At 42.4% G+C, this 22,679-nt stretch overlaps 1 protein-coding gene across 1 annotated transcript; it reads left to right on the top strand.

Moving 5' to 3' along the window:
* Positions 1–12,145: 12,145 nt before the first annotated feature.
* LOC137561904 (olfactory receptor 10AG1-like) lies at positions 12,146–12,952 on the top strand. Its single transcript, XM_068273249.1, has one exon. The coding sequence runs from the start codon at positions 12,146–12,148 to the stop codon at positions 12,950–12,952; it is 807 nt and encodes a 268-aa protein (XP_068129350.1).
* Positions 12,953–22,679: the final 9,727 nt, after the last annotated feature.

The raw sequence follows: 22,679 nt of genomic DNA, 5'->3' as shown, positions 1-22,679 counted from the left end.
ATCTTTATTACATTTATGACTGCATGGCGGTACAAAGCATGCTATCCGCACGCTTTTTGTCCTCATGCAAGGCCTGGGTTGTTGTGTCTCAAAAAGCATGGCCTTCTCCTCCTGTGCCTGCTCCTGTTCCATCACGTGTGCTGCTGCTGGGTTAGCGTTGCCGGTCCCTGTTTATGGAACCTCTTATCTTTATTACATTTATGACTGCATGGCGGTACAAAGCATGCCATCCGCATGCTTCTTGTCCTCATGCAAGGCCTGGGTTGTTGTGTCTCACAAAGCGTGGCCTTCTCCTCCTGCGCCTCCTCCTGTTCCATCACGTCTGCTGCTGCTGGGTTAGCATTGCCGCGTGGTCCCTGTTTATTGAACCACTTATCTTTATTACATTTATGACTGCATGGCGGTACAAAGCATGCTATCCGCACGCTTTTTGTCCTCATGCAAGGCCTGGGTTGTTGTGTCTCAAAAAGCATGGCCTTCTCCTCCTGCGCCTGCTCCTGTTCCATCACGTGTGCTGCTGCTGCTGCTGGGTTAGCGTTGCCGGTCCCTGTTTATGGAACCTCTTATCTTTATTACATTTATGACTGCATGGCGGTACAAAGCATGCTATCCGCATGCTTCTTGTCCTCATGCAAGGCCTGGGTTGTTGTGTCTCACAAAGCGTGGCCTTCTCCTCCTGCGCCTCCTCCTGTTCCATCACGTCTGCTGCTGCTGGGTTAGCGTTGCCGCGTGGTCCCTGTTTATGGAACCACTTATCTTTATTACATTTATGACTGCATGCCGGTACAAAGCATGCTATCCGCATGCTTCTTGTCCTCATGCAAGGCCTGGGTTGTTGTGTCTCAAAGCGTGGCCTTCTCCTCCTGCGCCTCCTCCTGTTCCATCACGTCTGCTGCTGCTGGTGCTGGGTTAGCGTTACCGGTCCCTTTTCGTGGAACCTCTTCTCTGTATTACATTTATGACTGCATGGCGAAAAAAAGCATGTTACCTGTGCAAAGAAACATGACATTTTCCACATTTAAAAGACAGTTTTTCCTTTGAAACTTTACAATCAATTTTCTCAAAAATTATAAGCTCTTTTTGCAAAAAAAATTTTTCCTCTTGTACCCACTCCCAAGGTGCACATACCCTGTAAATTTGGGGTATGTAGCATGTAAGGAGGCTTTACAAAGCACAAAAGTTCGGGTCCCCATTGACTTCCATTATGTTCGGAGTTCGGCTCGAACACCCGAACATCGCGGCCATGTTCGCCTGTTCGGCCCGAACCCGAACATCTAGATGTTCGCCCAACACTAACTGCAAATGACAATGATGACACAGAAATGTATAAGTGTGACAACAGCAAGATGTATACAGCATGAGGCTAACAGTGGGAATGCATAGGAGTTACATGCACTCGGTATCATAATTAAATAGCTAGTACTGATATAATGCAACAAATGCAGAGCATGAGACTAACAATGGGGATGCATAGAGATAACATGCGCTCAGTATCACAACAAGCTATTTGCTGTATTTGCTTTATTTGATGTAGTGCAACAAATGCAAAGCATGAGCGATGTAAATCCTCAGGAACATAAATCAGCAGCAGAGCATATACAACAGGGGGTTAACCATAGAAGTACATGGAAGCTATAGACACTCAGTGTCGTAAAGGGCAGGTATTACACCAAAAGCTGGATTGGGGTTATAACAATAAGCAATATGCACCAAGAACAAACAAGTCCATAGTATGAACAGAGGAGAATGAGGATGGCACCGCTGCAATATTACCCAGACGCAGCATTTTGGAACTTAAAGTGGTTTGAAACTCTGACAAAACATTCAATAAAAATGTGTTTTCCTTCTTTTTATTACTCATACAGTTATCATATTTGCTTTTGTGCATAAGTAATATTGTCTGTTTACAAGTTACAAGTTTCCGAAGTGTAATTTATCTTGCCCTGAAACCTGCCATTGCATTTTATTCAAACTGCTTTTCATTATATAGTAACATCTCGAAGCACAGAGAGCTTCACAGAGAGCTCCTTTTCATTTGTTACACTGGGCTAGATTCACTAAAGCATACTAAGTGTCAGCATGCCAGTGAAAAGTGCCTTTGTATGCGCTAATATGCGCGCAAAAGTTTTCGCACGCAAAATTTAGTGCTGCGCGGAGCGTGCAAAACGTTGCTCCGTCGGAGGCCAAAATAGCCTGAAAAGCTTACTTTGCATGCGGTTGGCGCGCTATTTGGTGTCTTCGAAACGTCACACCGGTGCGCACGCACCAGGTAGCACACGATCAGTAACAGCTTTGCCCGTGCAAACTACTCAGCACCCTAGTTTGCACGTGCAAAGCTTTTAGGCGTGCTAACTGTGTTAGCATGCTTTATTGAATCAAACCCACTGTGCTTACACACATTGCAACAACATTGGAATGCAAACACAGATACTGTTATCTCCAGTTTGGATGCGGATTTGAAGCTGAATAGCAGGACAAAGTGCTTTCTTTAACCATTTCAGTGATGTTCTGCTAAAAAAAATTCTAGGATAGTAGCTTTCAAGCTGTGAGGAATCTTTTAGAGCAAAGTAGAAATGTTGGCTTTCAGACCACTTTAATGTCCTTTTTCAATAGGTAACATGCTATAGGAGGCAACTCAGCAGCAGCAGGAAGCCGCAGTATCCAGGATATGGAAGCGGTCTTATTTATTTCCTTTTAACCAATACCAGTTGTGTGTCTGTCCTGCTGGTCTATTTGGCTGTAGAAGTGTCTGAATTAGAGATGGCCCAAACTGTTCGCCAGCAGACAGTATTCTGCGAACTTCCACTGTTCGCATTCACGGGACGACAAGGCAATCTGCATTGTTTAAAAGGAAATACATATGGCAGCCTCCATATAACTCCATATCCCTCTCAAATTCAACTTTCCATGCAGATTTCCTTGGATATAGTTGAATCACATCCAGTCACTGCTTGCTAGTTAGCTGACCAGTAGCTAGGTAACATGCAGTTACTATGCTTAGACCAGGGATGTCAAACCGGTCCTTCGAGGGCCGAGGTTCTCAAATATTTTTGACGCAGCTTAAATTAATTGATGGGTCTGGATCAGAAAAGGTGTGGTCCATCAGGTAGTGCACATTCCTCTTTTTCTCAGTCCGTCCTAAACACTGACATGGATCTGGCCCTCCAGGCCTAGTTCGACCTCTGTGGCTTAGAGAGAGTCAATGAGAATGATTGATTACTAATTGTTAGGCTAATAATCTTGATCATTTAATTCCAAGATGCCTATATTTGCATAACATTAACATAATATAGGCATCAACTTAACATTATTAGCATCTCATTAACCCTCAACTCTCTGTAGTTTCATGGAAATTGGGCTTGTAAAGTAAAAATCTCTATGCATCTCTAGTTTATTGTTATCATCATCGATTACAGATCAAATACCTTCTGTAAGTAGGAAAGTTGAAACCTTCTATAGAAAACTGCTATTAACGTGTTGTGAAATTGTGATGAAGCAATATACAGAAAACAAATTTTGAATGTCAGGACACAAGGGCCCATATGCAATTCTCTTTTCCTTCTTAGCTTTCTCTAAGTTTATATTTTTACACCTTGTCAATAAAATGGTTTTTAAGCCACTGGCCAGCAAGAAAAGACTCAGAATAATTTTGGCAGTGTTTTTTCAGATTGCAGAGTGCTGAAAAGTTATTTTAAACAGAAGATTAAAAATTATCTCCTAGGAGAAAACATAGGTGAAAAAGTGAATTGCATATGGGCCAAGATGTCCAATTCAATTACATTTTTCTCCCAAGTTTTCTCCTTGGCAATATTTTTACATTATTAATAAAATGCCTTTTAAGCCACCATAATGTAAGAAAATACTCTGAATAATTTTAACGGTGCAGTTTCACCTAATTGTTGATACTTTTTTTTCAATTGCAGAGTGCAAAAGTTATTTTAAGTGGAAGATGAAAAATGATCTGCTTGAAGTGGCTTTAATGTTGATACTACGTTGGCCTTGATGACTATTTAAGTTTTGGAATTGCTGTTGTCACAAGAAATGGAATGATTGTCACTTTAAAGGAATCCAAAAATAATAGGCGTGTCATTTTACCAATGTTGCACCTGTCAGTTTTGTCTATAAGTACATTTATCTTCATTTTTTTGTCCAAGAACTGTGATTTAATTTCCATTTTTTTTCTAAATAAGTCTATCCAGAGTGGCAAAAAAAAATCTAATTGGCTTTTCAGAACATTGAATAGTGTAGCATGTATTAATAATTTATTGATTTAGAATTCCGTTCCACCGAAATTCACGGATTCCGTGAAGTGTTAAATTCCGTCGCTATTAAAATTCTGCCAGATTTGTACAAAATTCCGCGGAATTCCGGATTCCGTCGGAAAATTTAGAAAATGGCTAAAGTCACCTAATGGTAGCCCATAGACCCTATTAAAACTCCCTCCACCCTCCTCCCTCCTTCCAGGTAACTTCCATACTATGATGATTTAGGGAAGCCAATGTTTGCTGTTGGCTGTCTGCATGTCGCAATGGAGTCTAGAGGTTTGGCTCAGCGTGTGTTCCACAAACTAACAGTTAGTTTGGTTAAAAAAAGACATCTGTCTATCAAGTTCAACCACAAAGAAACAGAAAAAAAGTCCTGAACTTGTACATATACCAGTTGAACCAGGGGAGGACAAAAAACCTTACATTAATGTGAAAATATGTACAAAATACTTAAGTTAATTCCAGTAACATAATTACCAAAATATGAAAATTATGCAATATCAAGATTACTGTCAGAGATGGTGTAGTTACCTCTGCTGCGGGAAGCGGCGTCACCGCTTCTGCATCTGACGCGGCCGCATCGCTGCAAGTTCCCCTCGCTCCCTCCGGCAGGCCGGGCCTCTCTCCTTTACACCAGCACAGGTTAGCACGCGCGCGCAACAGGCGGTTTGATCTTTATGCACTGAGGAGGCAAGTCAGCTGACATGCCGGTCAGCTGTCCACGGCCCCTGCTTCTGCAATGCTGATTGGTTGGCTCGCCTAGGGCTGGTCATTTGGATCATCCGTGTGTATTTAAGTGCTGAGCTTTCAGTAGCTTGTTGTCTGTTGTTGCTGAAACTTTGCAGTGAAAGCTCTCAGACCTAGTCAGATCCGTGTGTGTTTGAACCGGCAGGACCTTGGGGATTCACACTTAGCTCAGGAAAAATACATATCATTGTTATTGTTATTATTGTGTATGACCTATTGGCTGTTCTTCTGACTATTCTCTGCTTCACGATTCTGTACCTTTGCCAATCTGATCTGTTGCCGACTCTAGCCTGAACTCTTACTCTGATCTAGTCTCCTGATTCTTTGCCAATCTGATCTGTTGCCAACCTTGGCCTGTTTTACGACTATGATTTTGCCTGACGTTTCTGTACCGCTGCCTGACCAACCTGTTACCGACCTCACTTGTACGACCATTCTCTGTGTGGTGGTAGCATCAGGCATCAAGGGCTATCACATAGGAGTACTCCTGTTTCTATTGTGCACTTCAAACATGTGTGATCACACTCTGAATAAAATACTGACTATTGTGCTGATAGAGCTTGTTCTGATCATCAGATACACCACTGATCATTACAATTACTTGCTAAATAATAATAACAATAAGGTTCATATTTGTGAAAATTACTCAAAATTAAAACAGCAAAATTAACCATTATAATCAATACTAATCATAACTATACCAGTACAATTGGTTTGTATTTACATGTCATTTGATATGTTTCAATTTGTACCTGAACCTGAACCGAGATTGATATGGAGGCTGCCATATTTATCTTCGTTTAAACAATATCAGTTGCCTGGCAATACTCTTTGGCTGGAGTTGTATCTGGATCACACCTGAAACAAGAAGCAGCTAATCCAGTCAGACCATCTGATCTGCATGCTTGTTCAGGGTCTATGGTTAAACATATTAGAGGCAGAGGATCAACAGAGTAGAGATGTAGTGCACGGTTGGCCGGCGAACGGTTCCAGGCGAACTTTGGTGGTTCGCGTTCGCCTGGACCAGGCGAAATTTTGCAGAAGTTCGATTCACCCCATAATGCCCTATGAGGGTCAACTTTGACCCTCTGCATCACAGTCAGCAGGCACATTGTAGCCATTCAGGCTACACTAAGCCCTGGAGCCCCACCTCCCCTTATATAAGGCAGGCTCGCCGGCCATTCTGCTCACTCGTCTGCCTGCTGTTAGGCAGACTAGGGCGAGCTGCTGCAGATTGTTCTCCTAGGGACAGATTAGTTAGGTTCTTGGCTGCTTAGCTTGCTCCTGACTCATTATTATTGCTTTTATAGCACCCCTCAACAGCTCTTTTCAGAGCTAATCCTGTTCTTTTTTTTTTTTTTTTTGTGAAACTGACATTTTTGTTGCAGACACAGGCTTGCTAATTCATACTGTGTGTGCCACTGCCAGCAGCCCAGCATATTCAGTGACTACCTGTGTGTGTGTCTGTGACAGGGAGCTGCACATTGTACTACCCAGTACTGCATATATCCAGTACCTGTTCTGTTGAGTGAACCCACCTCACTGCATATAACTACTTTTACTGTTGAGTGAACCCAGCTCACTGCATATAACTACCTGTTGTGTTGAGTGAACCCAGCTCACTGCATCTAACTACCTGTTGTGTTGAGTAAACCCAGCTCACTGCATATATAACTACCTTTACTGTTGAGTGAACCCACCTCACTGCATATAACTACCTTTATTGTTCAGTGAACCCACCTCACGTGCAGGGCCGCTACATTACGTACACAGCCCATTGGGTCAACCTGGTGACCGATGGCAGCAAGCAGGGAGTACGTGGCTGCGCAGCGGACCGACTTGTCACACCTCCACGGCTTGCAGGCAGGCCTCCTGCCACCTCCTCTCTGCCTGTTACATCCTCTTCGCTGTTGTCATCCTCCTCCTCCTCCTTGGCTGGTGCCGCAATCTCCTCTCCAGCTACACAACCCCCGCACCCCAGGGCGTATGCTGCATGCCAGGTACGATAGTGTCACGCAGTCTTAGACATGTCTTGCCTCAAAGCGGAGAGTCACACTGGAGCAGCTCTCCTGGCTGTTCTTAACAAACAGGTGTAGCAATGGCTGACCCCGCACAAGCTGGAGATCGGCAACGTGGTGTGTGACAGCGGCAGCAACCTCATTTCCGCGTTGAATTTGGGAAAGCTGACACATGTACCCTGCATGGCACATGTGCTGAATCCGGTTGTGCAAAGATTTGTGTCAAAGTACCCAGGCTTAGAGGACGTCCTGAAGCAGGCCAGGAAGTTGTCAATGTCATGCTTTGTGGACATTCAGCGTAGAAACAACTTGCCAGTGAGACGCCTGATTTGCGATAGCCCGACTCACTGGAATTCCACCCTGCTCATGTTCTCTTGCCTGCTAGACCAGGAGAAAGCCATCACCCAGTACCTGTATCATTACAGTAGAAGGACACAATCTGGGAAGATGGGGATGTTGTGGCCCAACAACTGGACACTGATGCGAAATGCATGCAGGGTCATGGAGCCCTTTGAGGAGGTGACCAAACTGGTGAGTCACGCTGAGGGCACCATCAGCAACTTGATCCCCTACGCTTACTTTCTGGAGCGTGCCGTGCGTAGAGTAGTGGATAAAGCTGTGGAGGAGCGTGAACGAGAACAGTTATGGCAGGAGGAGTCGTGGGAGCGATTTTCATCCGAACCAGATGTTTCCTCAACACCTTCGGCAGCACAGATGGGGGGAGGAGGAGGAGGAAGAGGAGTCGTGTGGGGAAGGAGAGGAGTCAGACTCTGATAATGATGATGAGGAAGGTGTTTCTGTGGAGGAGGAAGAGGCGGCGGAAGAAGAACAACCGTGGCAGCCGTCACAGGGGGCTTCTGCTGCTCCACGTTCCCGTGGTATTGTTCGTGGCTGGGAGGAGGAAGAGTAGTTGCGTGCCGTCACTGAGGAAGAGCAAGAGGAGATGGAGCGTATGTCTGCATCCAGCTTTGTGCAGATGGCCTCTTTCATGTTGTCCAGCCTGTTGAGGGACCCCCATATCAAAAAACTCAAGGCGAATGACCTGTACTGGCCACACTACTAGACCCTCGGTACAGGCACAAAGTGGCGGACCTGTTACCAACTCAACAGAAGGCGGAAAGGATGCAGCACTTGCAGAACAAGCTGTCAATGATGTTTTACAATGCGTTTAAGGGTGATGTGGCAGCACAATGCAATCAAGGTACCACTGCCAGTAATCCTCCTCCTCCCAAGTCCACGCAGGCAAGGACAGGATGCTCCAGCGATCTCAGGGTGATGTCGGACATGCGGACATTCTTTAGTCCAATGCCTCACCATAGTCCTTCCACCCTCCACCAATGCCTGGACTGGCAGGTAGCCGACTACCTGGCCTTGAGTGTGGATGTAGACACTGCGAGCAGCGACGATGAACCCTTGGACTACTGGTTGCGCAAGCTTGACCTGTGGCCAGAGCTGTCCCAATGTGCCATCCAACTTCTCTCTTGCCCTGCCGCAAGCGTCCTGTCAGAAAGGACCTTCAGTGCAGCTGGAGGCATTGTCACTGAGAAGAGAAGTCGCCTAAGTCACGACAGTGTTCAGTACCTGACCTTTATCAAAATGAATAAGGCATGGATCACGGAGGGCTACTGCACGACCGAAGACTAAGTCAGTCCCCACACACAGCATCTCTGCCTGCAGGCCACTTGCCTCTCCGCCACCACCAACAGGGTCCAGGACTCTAGGCGGATTCCTGAATTTTTAAGGCCGCTGCTAGCAGTGGCCGCTACAGTAATTTTTCTGGTGCGTGTACATGCCTGCCTAATTTTTCTGGCTGCACTGCGGGCGGCTGCAACAAAAAAACAAAAGGCATGTACATGTGCCCATCCCCCTTCGTGATCATTACCTTGCCGCGGTGAAGGGGCTTGCGTATCACAATAAAGCAATGACCGCCGGCTATTTGAGTGTCTCGGGTGGGGGTGGCACACAAAAGATAATAAGGTCATTGCTTCATTGTGGTCAGACCAAATTTGATCAGCTGGACAGTCACTGTTGTTCTGTCATTGAGCTACCACAGCCCGGCGACCATATGGCCTGGAAATCCGCCACGGCCTGCACTCTGGCCATGTTGCGCACCAGTCCAGCACGGCCGTCACTACGCAAACAGCTGTTTGCGTTGCGTTACACAGTGAGTTTGGTGTGTCAGTGTGTAGCAGAACTCTAATTACACTCCCTAATTGATGTATACCCATGCAAGATGTTTTAAAGCACGTTAGGCCTGCAATTTAGCATTCAATGTGATTTCTGCCCTTAAAACGCTGCTTTGCGTCAAATCCGGAATTTTCCCCGGGACTTTTGGCATGTATCCCACTCCGCCATGCCCCCCTCCAGGTGTTAGACCACTTGAAACATCTTTTCCATCACTTTTGTGGCCAGCATAATTTTTTCTATTTTTCAAAGTTCGCCTGCCCATTGAAGTCTATTGCGGTTCGCAAACTTTTCCGCGAACCGAACTTTCCGCGAAGGTTCGCGAACGGGGTTCGCGACCCGAAAATCGGAGGTTCGCAACATCACTACAACAGAACAGCCAGGCAACTGGTATTGTTTAAATGGTAATAGAAATGCAGCCTCCATATCCCTCTCAGATTAGTCGTCCTTTAAGTGGCTTTTTCTGCTGGTTTCTTTAGAAAAAAGCGAGAGCAGCAGCATTGGTTTGTTGCAAAAATACATGTTTGCACAGAGTATTGTGAGACTCTGAGGTAGGAGGTGCCACATTTGTACCTATGTTTTACAATTATATACGCAAGTAACCTAGCAAATCTTGTGCACATACAGTGCTGCCCATAATTATTCATACCCCGTGCAAATTTTGACTTAAAGTTATTTTTATTCAACCAGCAAGTAATTTTTTTATGGTAAATGACATTAAATGACATAGGTGTCTCCCAAAAGATAATAAGACGATGTACAAGAGGCATTATTGTGGAAAAATAATTTATATTTGAGCAAAAAGTGTTCAATGATTCATACCCTTCACAAACTGTCCCAGTCTGTGGGAAAATCCAAAGTTCTATACCATTCCAAATAGCCCAAGCTGTTCTAAAGCATCCTAATTACCCTGATTAATTGGGAAAAGCTGTTTCAATAGACTCACAAGGTGGAAAATAGCATCTCTCTGCAGTTGGTGTGTGGACAGTCATGGCTAAGACAAAGCAAAGGAGCTCAGTGAGGACCTGCGGCTGCGCATTGGGGATGCTCACAAGTCAGAGAGGGCTACAAGGCCATTTCTAAATGTTTTCAAGTTCCAGTGGCTACAGTGCAAAGTATTATTAAAAAGTACAATATGTTCTGCACTGTGGAAAATCTCAGAGGACGTGGTTGGAAGCCAACAGTGACACCTGTGCTGGCCAAGAGGATAGTGAGAGAGGTGAAAAAAGAATCCAAGGATCACCACAAAGGCCATCCTGGTGAATCTGGGCTCTGCTGGTGGCAACGTCTCAAAGCAGACAATTCAACAGACACTGCACACTGCTGGGTTCCACAGATGCAGACCAAGGAGGAAGCCACTTCTCTAGATAAGGCACACAAAAGCTCACTTGGCCCTTGCAAATGTGCATCTGGACAAAGAAGAAGACTTCTGGTGTTCTGTGTTATGGAAAGATGAAACAAAAATTAATTATTTGGTCACAATGATGTTTCCTCCATTTGGCGTAAAAATGGAGAAGCCTTCAACCCAGAGAACACCATCCCCACTGTAAAACATGGTGGTGGGAACCTAATGCTTTGGGAGTGTTTTTCAGTCAATGGACCCAGGGAACCTAATCACAGTAAATGCCACCATGAAAAAAGAGAAGTACATGAGGATTTTTAATGACAACATCAGGCAGTCTGCAGAGAAACTTGGTCTTGGGCACCAGTGGGCATTTTAGCATGACAATGACTCAAAACACACAGCAAAAGTGGTGAAGAAATGGTTAGCAGACAACAATATTAACGTTTTGTCCAGTGTCTTGACCTGAGTCCAATTGCAAATCCATGGAGGCAGCTCATTGCTAAAGATGAATGGGCAAAAATACCTGTGGAAACATGCAAAAAGCTGGTCAGCAATTATAGGAAGCGTTTGATTGCTGTAATAGCCAGTAAAGGCTTTTCTATTGGTTATTGAGAAGGGTATGAATAATTTTGGACTGGACGCTTTTTGCTCAAATGTAAATAAAAGCTGAGAATTTTTTCTTGCACATCGTCTTATTATCTCTTGGGAGACACCTATGTCAATTCCAACCAAAAAATTGCTTGCTGGTTGAATAAAAGTAACTTTAAGTCAACATTTGCTAGGGGTGTGAATAATTATGGGCAGCACTGTAGCATAACTCATATTGGCCTATATTATTATCATTTATATTATGCTGTAGTATTTATACAGTGCTGACATCTTTCACAGTGCTTTACAGAGTATATATAGTCTTGTTGCTAACTGACCCTCATAGGAGCTCACATTATAATCCCTACATAGTCATATGTCCATCATAGTCTAGGGCTAATTTAGTGGAAAGCCAATTAACATACCTGTATGTTTTTTGGATGTGGGAAGAAACCGGAGTGCCTGGAGGAAACCCCAACAGACACAGGGAGCACATTGAAACTCCTCTCAGATTTTTCCCTGCCTGGCATTCAAACCAGAGACCGAGCATTGCAAGGCAAGAGTTCTATCCACTATGCATTTTCAGCTACCAGAAAGCAAGAAAATATTCAACATTATTTTAATAACACTTTCACTTACTTTTAGATACTTTTTTTTCCGTTGAAGTGCTTGGAAGTTATTTTAAACAGAAGATGAAAAAGAATCTCTCCGGAGAAGATGCTAATTGCATATGGGCCATCATTATTTACAACCCACGTGGTATGTCTACAGGTGCTTAGTGAATAAACCCACTGTTTGATCTGTACAGCACCATGGAACGAGTTGGTGATATACAGAGTAAATAATATTGAAAATAATTAATGCTATACTTTTTATTGAACAGAATGAACAACCTCACCACAGTCTTCATTTGTGGGTTCCAGAATCTACACAATTACAAATATTTACTCTTTTTTCTGTTGCTTTTACTTTTTTGTGTGACGATATGTGGCAATGTGATGATTATCACATTGGTGTCCTACAGCAAGAGCCTCCAAAGCCCCATGTATTTCTTCCTCTCTCAGCTGGCCATATGTGACCTCTCACTGAGTATTGACTGTGTACCAAACACGCTTTACGTGGTGTTAAATGAAGGCGGAAATATTTCCTTTGCTGGATGCCTCCTTCAGTGGATATTCTTTCTCATTTCTGAATGCACAGAATGTCTTCTCCTGACTGTGATGGCCTATGACCGATATTTGGCCATCTGTCATCCATTGCATTATACCTCTATCACGGGACATGGACTTTGCAAGAAACTAGCTATCCTGTCTTGGTTACCAAGTCTAGTTTATGCCCTCATTTCATGTTTAAGTGTAAGCAGTTTACACTTCTGTGGATTAAACACCATTGACCATTTCTTCTGTGACCTTGCTCCGATATTGGCGTTGTCTTGCTCAGATATCTCCTTTATGCAGGTAGAAGCTAAAGTACTTATGGTGCCAGCAGCTATATGTCCATTTCTGATCATTATGATTTCATACATCTTCATTGTCATAGCAATTTTAAAGATGTCATCAATTTCTGGCAGAAAAAAGGCCTTCTTTACCTGCAGTTCCCATCTGACTGTTGTGTGCTTATATTATGGAACAGTTATGGTTGCCTACATGCTTCCAAAATCTGTCCAGTCGTTGACATCCAACAAAATTTTTGCCATGATCTATGCCATTGTGACGCCATCTTTGAATCCAATAATCTATAGCTTGAGGAACAAAGACTTCTGGGACGCATCAAAAAATGCCATTATTAAACTGACCAGGTCTTGATACAGTATAACAAGAGGCTCTGGCTATAATGTCTCTGATATGCAACATATGCTATGCTTCAAACTTTATTCAACTAAAACCACACCTTTTCTAAACAGCTGAATTGTGTGCCGACTTTGACAGGCATGTAGTCAACTGCTATGTTAAATTTTGCTGATATGGTAACCAAGACAATACTAACTGATAGAGATTGCCCGAACTATTCACCAGCAAATAGTTCACAGTAAAGAACGCGTGTTCGTGCCCGCCCCATCAGGCGAATACATGGCGTGTTCGACCTGTCCCCTATACATCATCATGGAGCCAAACTTTGACCCCTCAATCCAAAGTCAGCAGACACATGGTAGCCAATTAGCTCGCACTCCCTTCCAGCTCTGCGTCAACTACATAATTTTTAGTGGGACTTTTGCCATGGATCACCCTGCTGCATGCCACAATCCAGGTGTTAGGCCCCTTGGAACAGCGTTTCCATCACTTTTGTGGCCAGGTTTGCCCATTCGCAAATGGTTGCGGCAAGTTCAAGTTTGTATTCACGAACCGAGAACTTCAAGTTCACGACATTCCTACTCACTGATCAGTTATTAATAGGTGAATGGCTAGTATATTGGCTGTGAGTAGCCAATCAGCTACTATGCTGGTGGGAAAATTATTGAAGGGAGGGAAGGGAAGGGACGCGGGGAGGGAAGGGACGCGGGCGGGGATCAGAGCTATGCAGGAGGCGGGGGGAGCGGCGAGACTGACACTAACTAGGTAAACACAGCCTGCTGTGACACGTTGCTTGTCGACAGCGCGGCTGAGATTATGGGGGCATAGCAGAGCGCAGGGGGAATTTACGGGGGATTCAGATTACAACAGAGGCTGGGCAATATAAGCAGACCCAGCCTCTGTCTGCAGATTTCATTCTTAGAACCCCACCTCGGGTTCCTTTTAAAAATGACTCTGATGTAAGCTTGAAGAGGAACTTTAGTGAATGTGCCTTGGTGCATAAAACTGCTTTATTTTTACAGTATTACTTTATGAATGATTTAGTCCGAGTTTACTTATTGTAAAATCATTATTCTTAAGGATTTATATTCTTATATTTATCGCAGGTGGTGACATTTTTACTGCTGGCAAGGTGAATTACCGTGGAATGTTTGTTTGGTGTGTGTATTCTAAACTGAATAAAAACAGCAACTGGTCTCCCAGAATGCTCTGGGGTAGAATGCTGTGACATCATATCCTAGACTGTGTACATCATTGGAAGGGAAGGGCTAGTTATCACTCTATGGAACTATATACATATAGAAAGCATTTTTTTATGCTTAAACCAGGATTTATAATGTAAAACTAGGTATCCTGAATAATGTATCGAATTCTAATATGTGTCATCTTGGTACCTCTTTCAACAATAGAAACAAAACAAAAAAATTCTAGCTAATATTTGTATATTTTCCTTAGTGGATGTTTTGCATTACTGAGAATTGTGACTTTTTGTTACTGATTCCGCATTTTGTGTGAGCAATACCTTTTGTCGCAATAAAATTAGTGTTAAAAAATAAAAAAAACATGTAGGAATGTACTATGATGTCGGCCCTTCAGGGATTAAAATCCGACTGCACCAACTCCGTAATTTTTGGTGGGATTTTTGGCATGGATCCCCCTCCGGTATGCCACAGTCCAGGTGTTGGACCCCTTGAAACAACTTTTCAATCACTTTTGTGGCCAGAAGGAGTCCCTGAAAGGTTTTAAAGTCCGCCTGACCATTGAAGTCTATGATGGTTCAACCAATTCGTGTGAACTCTAACTTTTACAAAAGTTTGAGTTCGGTGTCCGCAAACCCAAAATTTGATGTTCACAACATCTCTAGTTAGGTGTAGGTTAAGTGTAGGTAGGAGAAGTAGGTGTTAGGAGTCAGTATGGAGTTAGTGTTAGGCACAGGTTAGGGAGGCCAAGGTTAGGTGTAGGTTAGGTAAAGATAGGAGAAGGGAATGTTAGGAGTCGGTAGGGGATTAGTGTCAGGCTTTTATTGCAGAGGGATAGTGTGAGAGTAAGGTTATGGAAAGTGATAGTAGAATATTGATAACATTACCGATAGTCTACAATCCATACTGTGCAATAATACAATATTACTAATATTACTAATATTCTAGTATCTGTATTTCCCACTCCCAGCACCCAAATTTCCATTTTTTCATGTACGCTTCAAGAGGAGCTATTAATAAGTGTAGAACTCTTCATAGGTATCATCATCCTTTAAACTTTATTTTTTTCTAATATCCGATTGAAACAGGCTCTTGTCCTCCGACAATAACATGTGGTGGCTGTACCATTTTTTGCTGATGATTCTTTTTAAACTACAATATTTATTCATTTAAGTTGGACAGAAAGAACGATTGTACAGCAGTGACATTTTTATGAATGTTTATGAAACAAAAACACGCAAAGAGTCAATGGTGTATGTATGGGGTGTTTTTACTGAATATTTTAGACAGAATGAGAAGATCACCTTATATATTTCTATTTTCAATATTTATTCACTAATACAAAACGTTTAAGTCTTTTTTTTTTTATAAATGTTAATTAAGCCACTTTTTAACTTTTAAAATCCAGCTAGTCCCAAAACTGAACAAGGCAATTTTTGACAGTAATAAAGCAGAACAATATACTGTATATAGTGTTGTTTGGAATATTAGAAGCACTTTTTCTTCCCCAAAAATGTGGAGAAAAAGTCCCGGAGTCTCATATTCCAAAAACAGGGGTACTCAACTTATGATTGCCCACCAATACAAACCTCAGCCCTGCAGCAACGTCGGGTACTGCCTGCCTCCCCTATGTGGTCCTCCAGGCCCCCCCTGATGTCTCCTCCCCTCCTGTGATAAAAATCAATTAGCATCAGCATGGCTTCTCTCATCCAGCGATTCCAGCGGTGAGCACTGACCTCTCATTCTCCAGCACTGCTCCCCTAGTGACGGCTTCTGCCGATGAAGTGATCAGCAGAAGCTGTCACTAGGGGGAACTGCGCAGGATAGGAGAAGTCTGTGCTCACCACTGGAACCACTGGTGAGGTGAGCTCTGCTAATTGATTTTACATGCGGGGAGAGAAGGAGACATGCAAAGGATCCGGAAGACAAGGAGGGGACATGGGGATACACATGGGGACAGGAGGGGGCACACAGGGGGACCAGAGGACCACATGAAAATAGAAGGGGACATACATTGGCAAAGGAGGACACAGGCACACACACACAGGAGGACATAGGGGGGCAGAAGGAGACACAAAGGGGAGCAAAGGAAGGCACAGGGGGACAAAAGGGGGCACAAGGTGGACAGAAGGGGACACAGGAAGACACAGGAGAACAATGATTGTGGGAGAACATCTACAAGATGCTCCTGGGACATGGATGCACCAGGTTTAGTATATGTATTTTTTCCTTGGTATTAGCATTCTAAACCTAGGTGTGTCTTGTATTATGGTAAAATATGGTGATTTTACCCATTGAACTCAGCTTTACGATTTGAAAAACTCCTTTCTGAAACAGGATGATCCAATTTACTGGCTTAGAAGAAAAAGAGTAAGCTTTAAGCTGATAAGTCTTCTTCAGACTCAATCCCTGTATGCTGAAAAGATTTTAAGAAAGGCCGGCATAAATGTCATTCGATGCCTTAATTACAACATCAAATACAACATCAACTCTGCCTCCTCATCACCCAAAGTCGGTGGCATGTGATGTTTAAGCAAATAGGTGGTGTTATCTATTTGTCATAAATCAGCTAGCATCCTTGTGAAACCCTCTTTATGTTGTAATTAAGGCATCTAACAACTTTATTTATGATTGCAAAACACTGCATCTCCTTTTAATGTCCAGTGTACATAAACTGCTTTTTCTGACATCTTGTCAGCAAACAGGAATTTAGTCTGAAGAAGGCGGAATACTCTTTTTCTTCTAAATGGTATCATCCTGATTCAAAATGTCTTGCTTTTACTGATGGCTAACACGGTACAATACTCTACAGCTTCAAAACCCCTTTCCAAGACTCTGCCTTCTGTGTAGCTGTCTACACACTCTTCTAGAGCTTATTATTCCCTGTTACCATACATCATTTCTTACACCTACTCCCTGTGAACTACGAAGACTCAGCTCCTCACATGGTTTATCCGCTGATGCTAGGATTTTGGGAAATGTAGTTGTAATAAATATTTGTTGGTTGCTATGGGCAACAACACTACACCTTTGTTCGGCACCCTATCACAGAAAGTGTGATACCTTGACACTCATCACAGCAACAGCACAGGAGATAGAACTGCTTAGACGTCATCACAGCTTAAGATGTTTATTCAGGAAACAGATATACAGATTTGTTCAGCAGTAATCTTATCTTCATTACCTCAGCAAAGCAATCGGTCTGTAGAATCTTATGCGTTCCATGCAAACTTGGTCTATCCCTTGTGAATAGACCAGGCTTTCTCTTATGGTACCTATATGCTAATTGCACTTAGACCTACATACAGCATATAAGCAGATGAATGAAAGTAGAAGTTATGTCTGAAGTAGAAGGAAAAGTTAGTAATAAAACGAGGATAACAGAGGCGCCAACAAAGAATAAAAAATCCTCATTTTATTACTGATCCAGTCCACCCTTGGTGGAAGGGTGTATCCCCATCCTTTTCTATCTGCAGAGAGCGACTTTTTAGACCTGAGTGGGGTCAGGTTATAATTCTCCCCACCTGCCTATTTAGTGGTCGCCTGTATGGTGACCCACACTTGTGAGTATATTTCCTTTACACGTTACATCCTGATTTACTGAAAATACCACGTTAGATTGGGCTCTCGGTTTTCATCTTTTGTCTTTCAAGCCCTTGAAGGGAAAGTTGGAAGTCAGAAGTGGTTCTGGAGCCCAGTGGCTGTTTTATACTAGCCTCTAAAGAGTTAAATGTGACATCATCCAGAGGGAAGGTCCAGTCCCCATCGCATGCAATTGGCTGATAATAACATGTGATGGATGACCCTATCCGCGACCTGCTCCGATGGAAAAAGGAAAATATGGTGATTCCTCTCCTAGTACCCAGTAATGAGGTAACATGTCCCTAAGACCACTGTTTAATGTCGTTTGTCGCCAGCTGGTCTGGTCTCTGCACTGGATATCTCTGCTACAGCCTTGGGAGTTCCAGCAGAATCTTCTACTGAAAATCAGAACTGTCATTATTTCTCTCTAAGAGAAATTCTCCTTAAAGAGACACTCTGCAGAGCAAGTCCTTTTACTAAACCCAGTCATGTAAAGTGACTGAGGCCTCCGAATTCAAGAATATCATACTTAAATTCTAACATTAGTCAGACATCTATTATTATAATTTATTTTGCACTGTAGTGACAAGTGTGTGCGGCCCATGAAACATGCTTTTTGTCCTATTCTTTTCTTCTATGTTCAATTACATATTCTTTCAAAAACTGTTGTTTTCGAGGGTTAGTAGAGGAGCAAATATGCTGTCTAATTTGCTTTGCTTTGACAGTAAAACTGCTTTGACAGAAAAACGTAACTTATGCATATGACACCTAGAAACTCACATCACAAAGGTACTCACTACCCCAGCAAGTATGTAGAGGCACAATTTCGAAAATGTAATGTTAACTATGAATCATATGTAACCTTTTCTTCTTAATGGTAGCTGGGGTAGAGACTAATTTTGTGAAGTAACTTTGAGAAGTAAGAAGTTAAAGTAACTTTGAGACATAACACGTTTAGCTGACGAAGCATTTAGAGTGTATAATTGTGTCTACACTTAAAAACAAAATTGCATCTAATATGCTTCATGGACCTTGCATACTCAGTTGTGGACCAGATGAGTATAAGTATCTGAAAATTAGTCCACCTTTTTAGATACAGAAGACACAAATTTGGAGTGTTAAAACTGTAATCCACAGTTGGCACTGCCACCTCATTCCAACGGGCCTAAACCTAGTGCTCTAATTAGAGATAATTATTATATTTTATTTTTTTCTGCAGCTATTCCATTTTACCAGGATTGATGTTTTAAACTGTGAATCAATTTGCCAAATGCTTCCTTAATATCTTTGTTTTTTAGGCAGTATATGACAGGGTTCATTAGTGGAGTTACCACGGTGTAGAAAATAGAAAAAAATTTGTTCAAAGCCAGTGATCTTCCTTTGCTTGGAAAGACATACAAAACGGTCAATGTGCCAAAAAATATTGATACAATACTGATATGGGAGCTACATGTGGAGAAGGCCTTCTGTCTTCCTGTTTGGGATGGGATTCTTGCTATAACTGTAAGAATATTGAAGTAGGAAACACTTATAGCCAAGAAGGTCACCAGAACTAATGGAGAACCAATCAGAGAGCCTAATAGTCTAATCATGAAAAGGTTGGAACATGAAAGTTGCATCAGAGGTTCAAAATCACAGAAGAAGTGATCGATAATATTAGATCCACAGAAATAAAGTGTACTTACATATGTTGATTCAAAAATTATGGTAGAAATGCTAGAAAGCCAAGATAAAGTAACCAATTGTCTGCATTTTTTAGAAGTCATCACTGAGTGGTAATGCAAAGGCTTACAAATGGCCAGGTATCGGTCATAGGACATCACTGTTAGCAAAAGACACTCAACAATTTCAGATAAACCAAACAAGTACAGTTGAACCAAACATTCATACAATGTCATGATACTTCCATCGTTTATAACATTGTGAAGCATATTGGGAACAATGTCTAGAGACATGAGTATGTCAGAGATCGATAAGTGTGAAAGAAAAATGTACATCGGTATTTGGAGACTTTTGGACCATGCCACCAAAAAAATGATTTGCAAATTTACACAAAGCGTCAAACAGTGGATCACCAGGAGAAGAAGCAGTAGGACAATTTTCCAGCCATGGAGATTCTGAAAGCCTAGTAGCACAAATGTGGTAACATTTGTAGTCTGCATTAACCCTGAAATATTAACCCAAAACAATGAGTGAACACAGGTACTGTATTTACAAAACTCATTTCCTTACAATAACTTGTGACTTGCGAAAAAAGACACATACATTTCATAATCTTAAACACTGCAGATATTAACCTCCCTAGTGGTTTGATTAATTGTGAAGCATGTAATAAAATATTATTTTCAATTAGTGTTACCTACCTTTTTTTCTTGCTAGGGAGGTTCTTAAGAGCATACCACAAGAAATGTAATTTCTTGAAAATAAAATATCAGTAACAATTCTGTAAAAAAGAGACAATGTTCATGTCATTAGAACATGTTTTTTCCTTTGGGAAAAAAAAACAAAACACAAAGTATATCTGATCTGAAGTAAAACTACCTAAGATAATCACAGAGGTGTGTCTAATGGTGGACATACATGGTACAATTTTTCATTATTTTTATTAGATAATTTAGTTCGATTATTCCTTTAGATCGAATATAAAGATTTTTCCAGCATGTCCGATCAGATTTTTCTCAAAACAACGGGATAATCGTTCGAATTTCTTGATCTTGATCGAAAGAAAAATATTTTCAACTTTCATTCGATTTGATCATTTAGATCGAATAAACGAGAAAATCGAACGTTTTTATTGTATCGTGTATGGGCACCATAATTTGGAACCACATACATTTGTGCCCATTTCTGTGCATTGCCTCTAATTTTTTGTCCAGTCCCCGTAATCACTGCTTTAAAAATTAACTTTTGGCTTCAGTCAAATTGCCGAAAGAAAGAGGCAGGATTGCGGCAATGTTCCTTCCTGAACTGCCCCCCACCCTAATTCCACTCTTCCACTTTTCTTCCCTGTTCTTGAAATTCTGACTTTAGCTAAAAGTAAATTTTCTGGAAAATAATGGTGGGAACTTAGGGCTGTACTCACTACTGTTGCCAGTGGTTTAGACATTAATTGCTATGTGTTTTACAAGCTGTGCACTGACTACATTACATTGTATCAAATAGTTATGTAAGAGCCACCGTGCCTGGCAAACGGCGGGATGTGAACAATCGGGCTGCAGCTCCTACTTCTGGGTCTCGGCAAGCTGCTGGGGTCAGTTGAACACAGGAGGCTTCTCAGATTTCATTGGATAGGCGGAGGATGTGCTCTCAGAATGCGCTCTGCAGATATAAACAGTAACTCTGACATGCCTGCTTGCATGTCAGCTGATTCAGCTGACAGGCTGGATTACTATTGGTTTGTTTTCCATTCTGCTTTCTGTTGATTGGTTAGTCCTAGTATTTAAACTTGGTGAGCACCCCCAGTCATCGCCTGCGATAGCATTAGCTTTGGCTTGTTGCTGGGTAGCGTTCACTGTATACTATTTTTTCCTTTTGCCGACTTTTGCCTTGTATTTTGACCACGCTTAACCTCTGCTTGATTCCTGTTGCCGACCACTGCCTTGCAGAGGCGGGACAAGGTCCTCCAGCACCCAAGGCTGAGACACCAAAGTGCGCCCCTCCATCCCTGCCACCCCAGCCGTCACACACTGATTGCTATTAGACTAAGAGGTGCCACAGGGCCCACAACCTCCCCAACACTTTAATATCTAGTTATCTGGCTTGCAGTCACTGTCATGTATCCCTTTTTCTTATTTCTTTCTGCTTAAAACACAATTAGGAATGACAGCTGAATGAATTGTGCGCCCCCTCCTACACTGCGCCCTGAGGCTGGAGCCTCTCCAGCCTATGCCTCGGCCCGGCCCTGCTGCCTTGTATTGACCACGCTTATACTCTGCTGGATTCCTGTTGCCAACCTTGCCTTGTACCTTGACTACGCTTTGCCTTGCCACCTGGATTGACCCCTGCTTGGACACGGATTTGCATGAACACTGCCTGGACTTACTTCACCTTGTCTTTGACTACGCTATCCGTGGAAGATCCTATCTTGGACTCTCTAACTGTTGCTTGGAGCTCCTGGCTCTTCTGATACTTGATCCATTCGTCTGGATAGCCTTCTCTACTAGGCCTCAGGTGACTGTCTTGCATATATATACATATATATAGTATATGCTGTATACATCCGTTGTACCCAATACTGCCTTGCTAAACTTATCAGGCTTGTCTGGTTGAATCGGCTGCCTATCAGACTGTAACTGTATGCTACATCTGCATGCAGGGTGTATTGTAGTATTGTATTAGGTAGGAGTTTGCACAGGTGTTACGGACCGGCTTCTATGTCAGTCACATGGGCATACGGCCTGAACTGTGGATATTGACCACACAAGCCTGACAAGTTATATCTTCAGCGTTGTCTCATGAACAACACTATTCATAAAAAGTACTGTACTTCCTTTTGTGGGATACGCTATACTGTGTGGGAGCTGAATGGAATTGAAACAGTGGGAGTTGAAAGTCATAAGATCATTTATTCTTCAAACTCAGATTTTTAAAATTAATAATAACAACCTGGAACATTTAGTCATTTCTCTATAGATTGTTTATCTTTAGCATCATTTCTATGGGCACACTCATTGTTCTTATTGACTATTTCCACTTCATGTTAACTGACCTTTTGCTCCTGAAGAAAATCAAACAAGACAGCAAGGCCCATATTCAATTAGGTAACTTTTTCTCATGCATCTCCTAGGAGATTTTTTTTTTTCATATTTGATTTAGAATAACTTTTCAGGACTTTGCAAGAAGTAGGTGAAAAGATACTATCAAAATGAGTTTGAGTATTTTTTTTTTGTTTGCTGGCTGTATTTATGGCATTTCAATGACAATTTTGAAAATATCACCTAAGAGAAAACGTTAATTACATA

This window comes from Hyperolius riggenbachi, chromosome 3 (assembly GCF_040937935.1).
Source record: "Hyperolius riggenbachi isolate aHypRig1 chromosome 3, aHypRig1.pri, whole genome shotgun sequence".
Taxonomy (NCBI): Eukaryota; Metazoa; Chordata; class Amphibia; order Anura; family Hyperoliidae; genus Hyperolius; species Hyperolius riggenbachi.
The sequence above is the reverse complement of the archived record's forward strand: the minus strand, read 5'-3'. Positions and strand labels throughout refer to the sequence as shown.

Bases quoted from the DNA above. Each gene is read 5' to 3' on its own strand.
- LOC137561904 (XM_068273249.1), top strand. From the start codon at position 12,146: ATGATTATCACATTGGTGTCCTACAGCAAGAGCCTCCAAAGCCCCATG.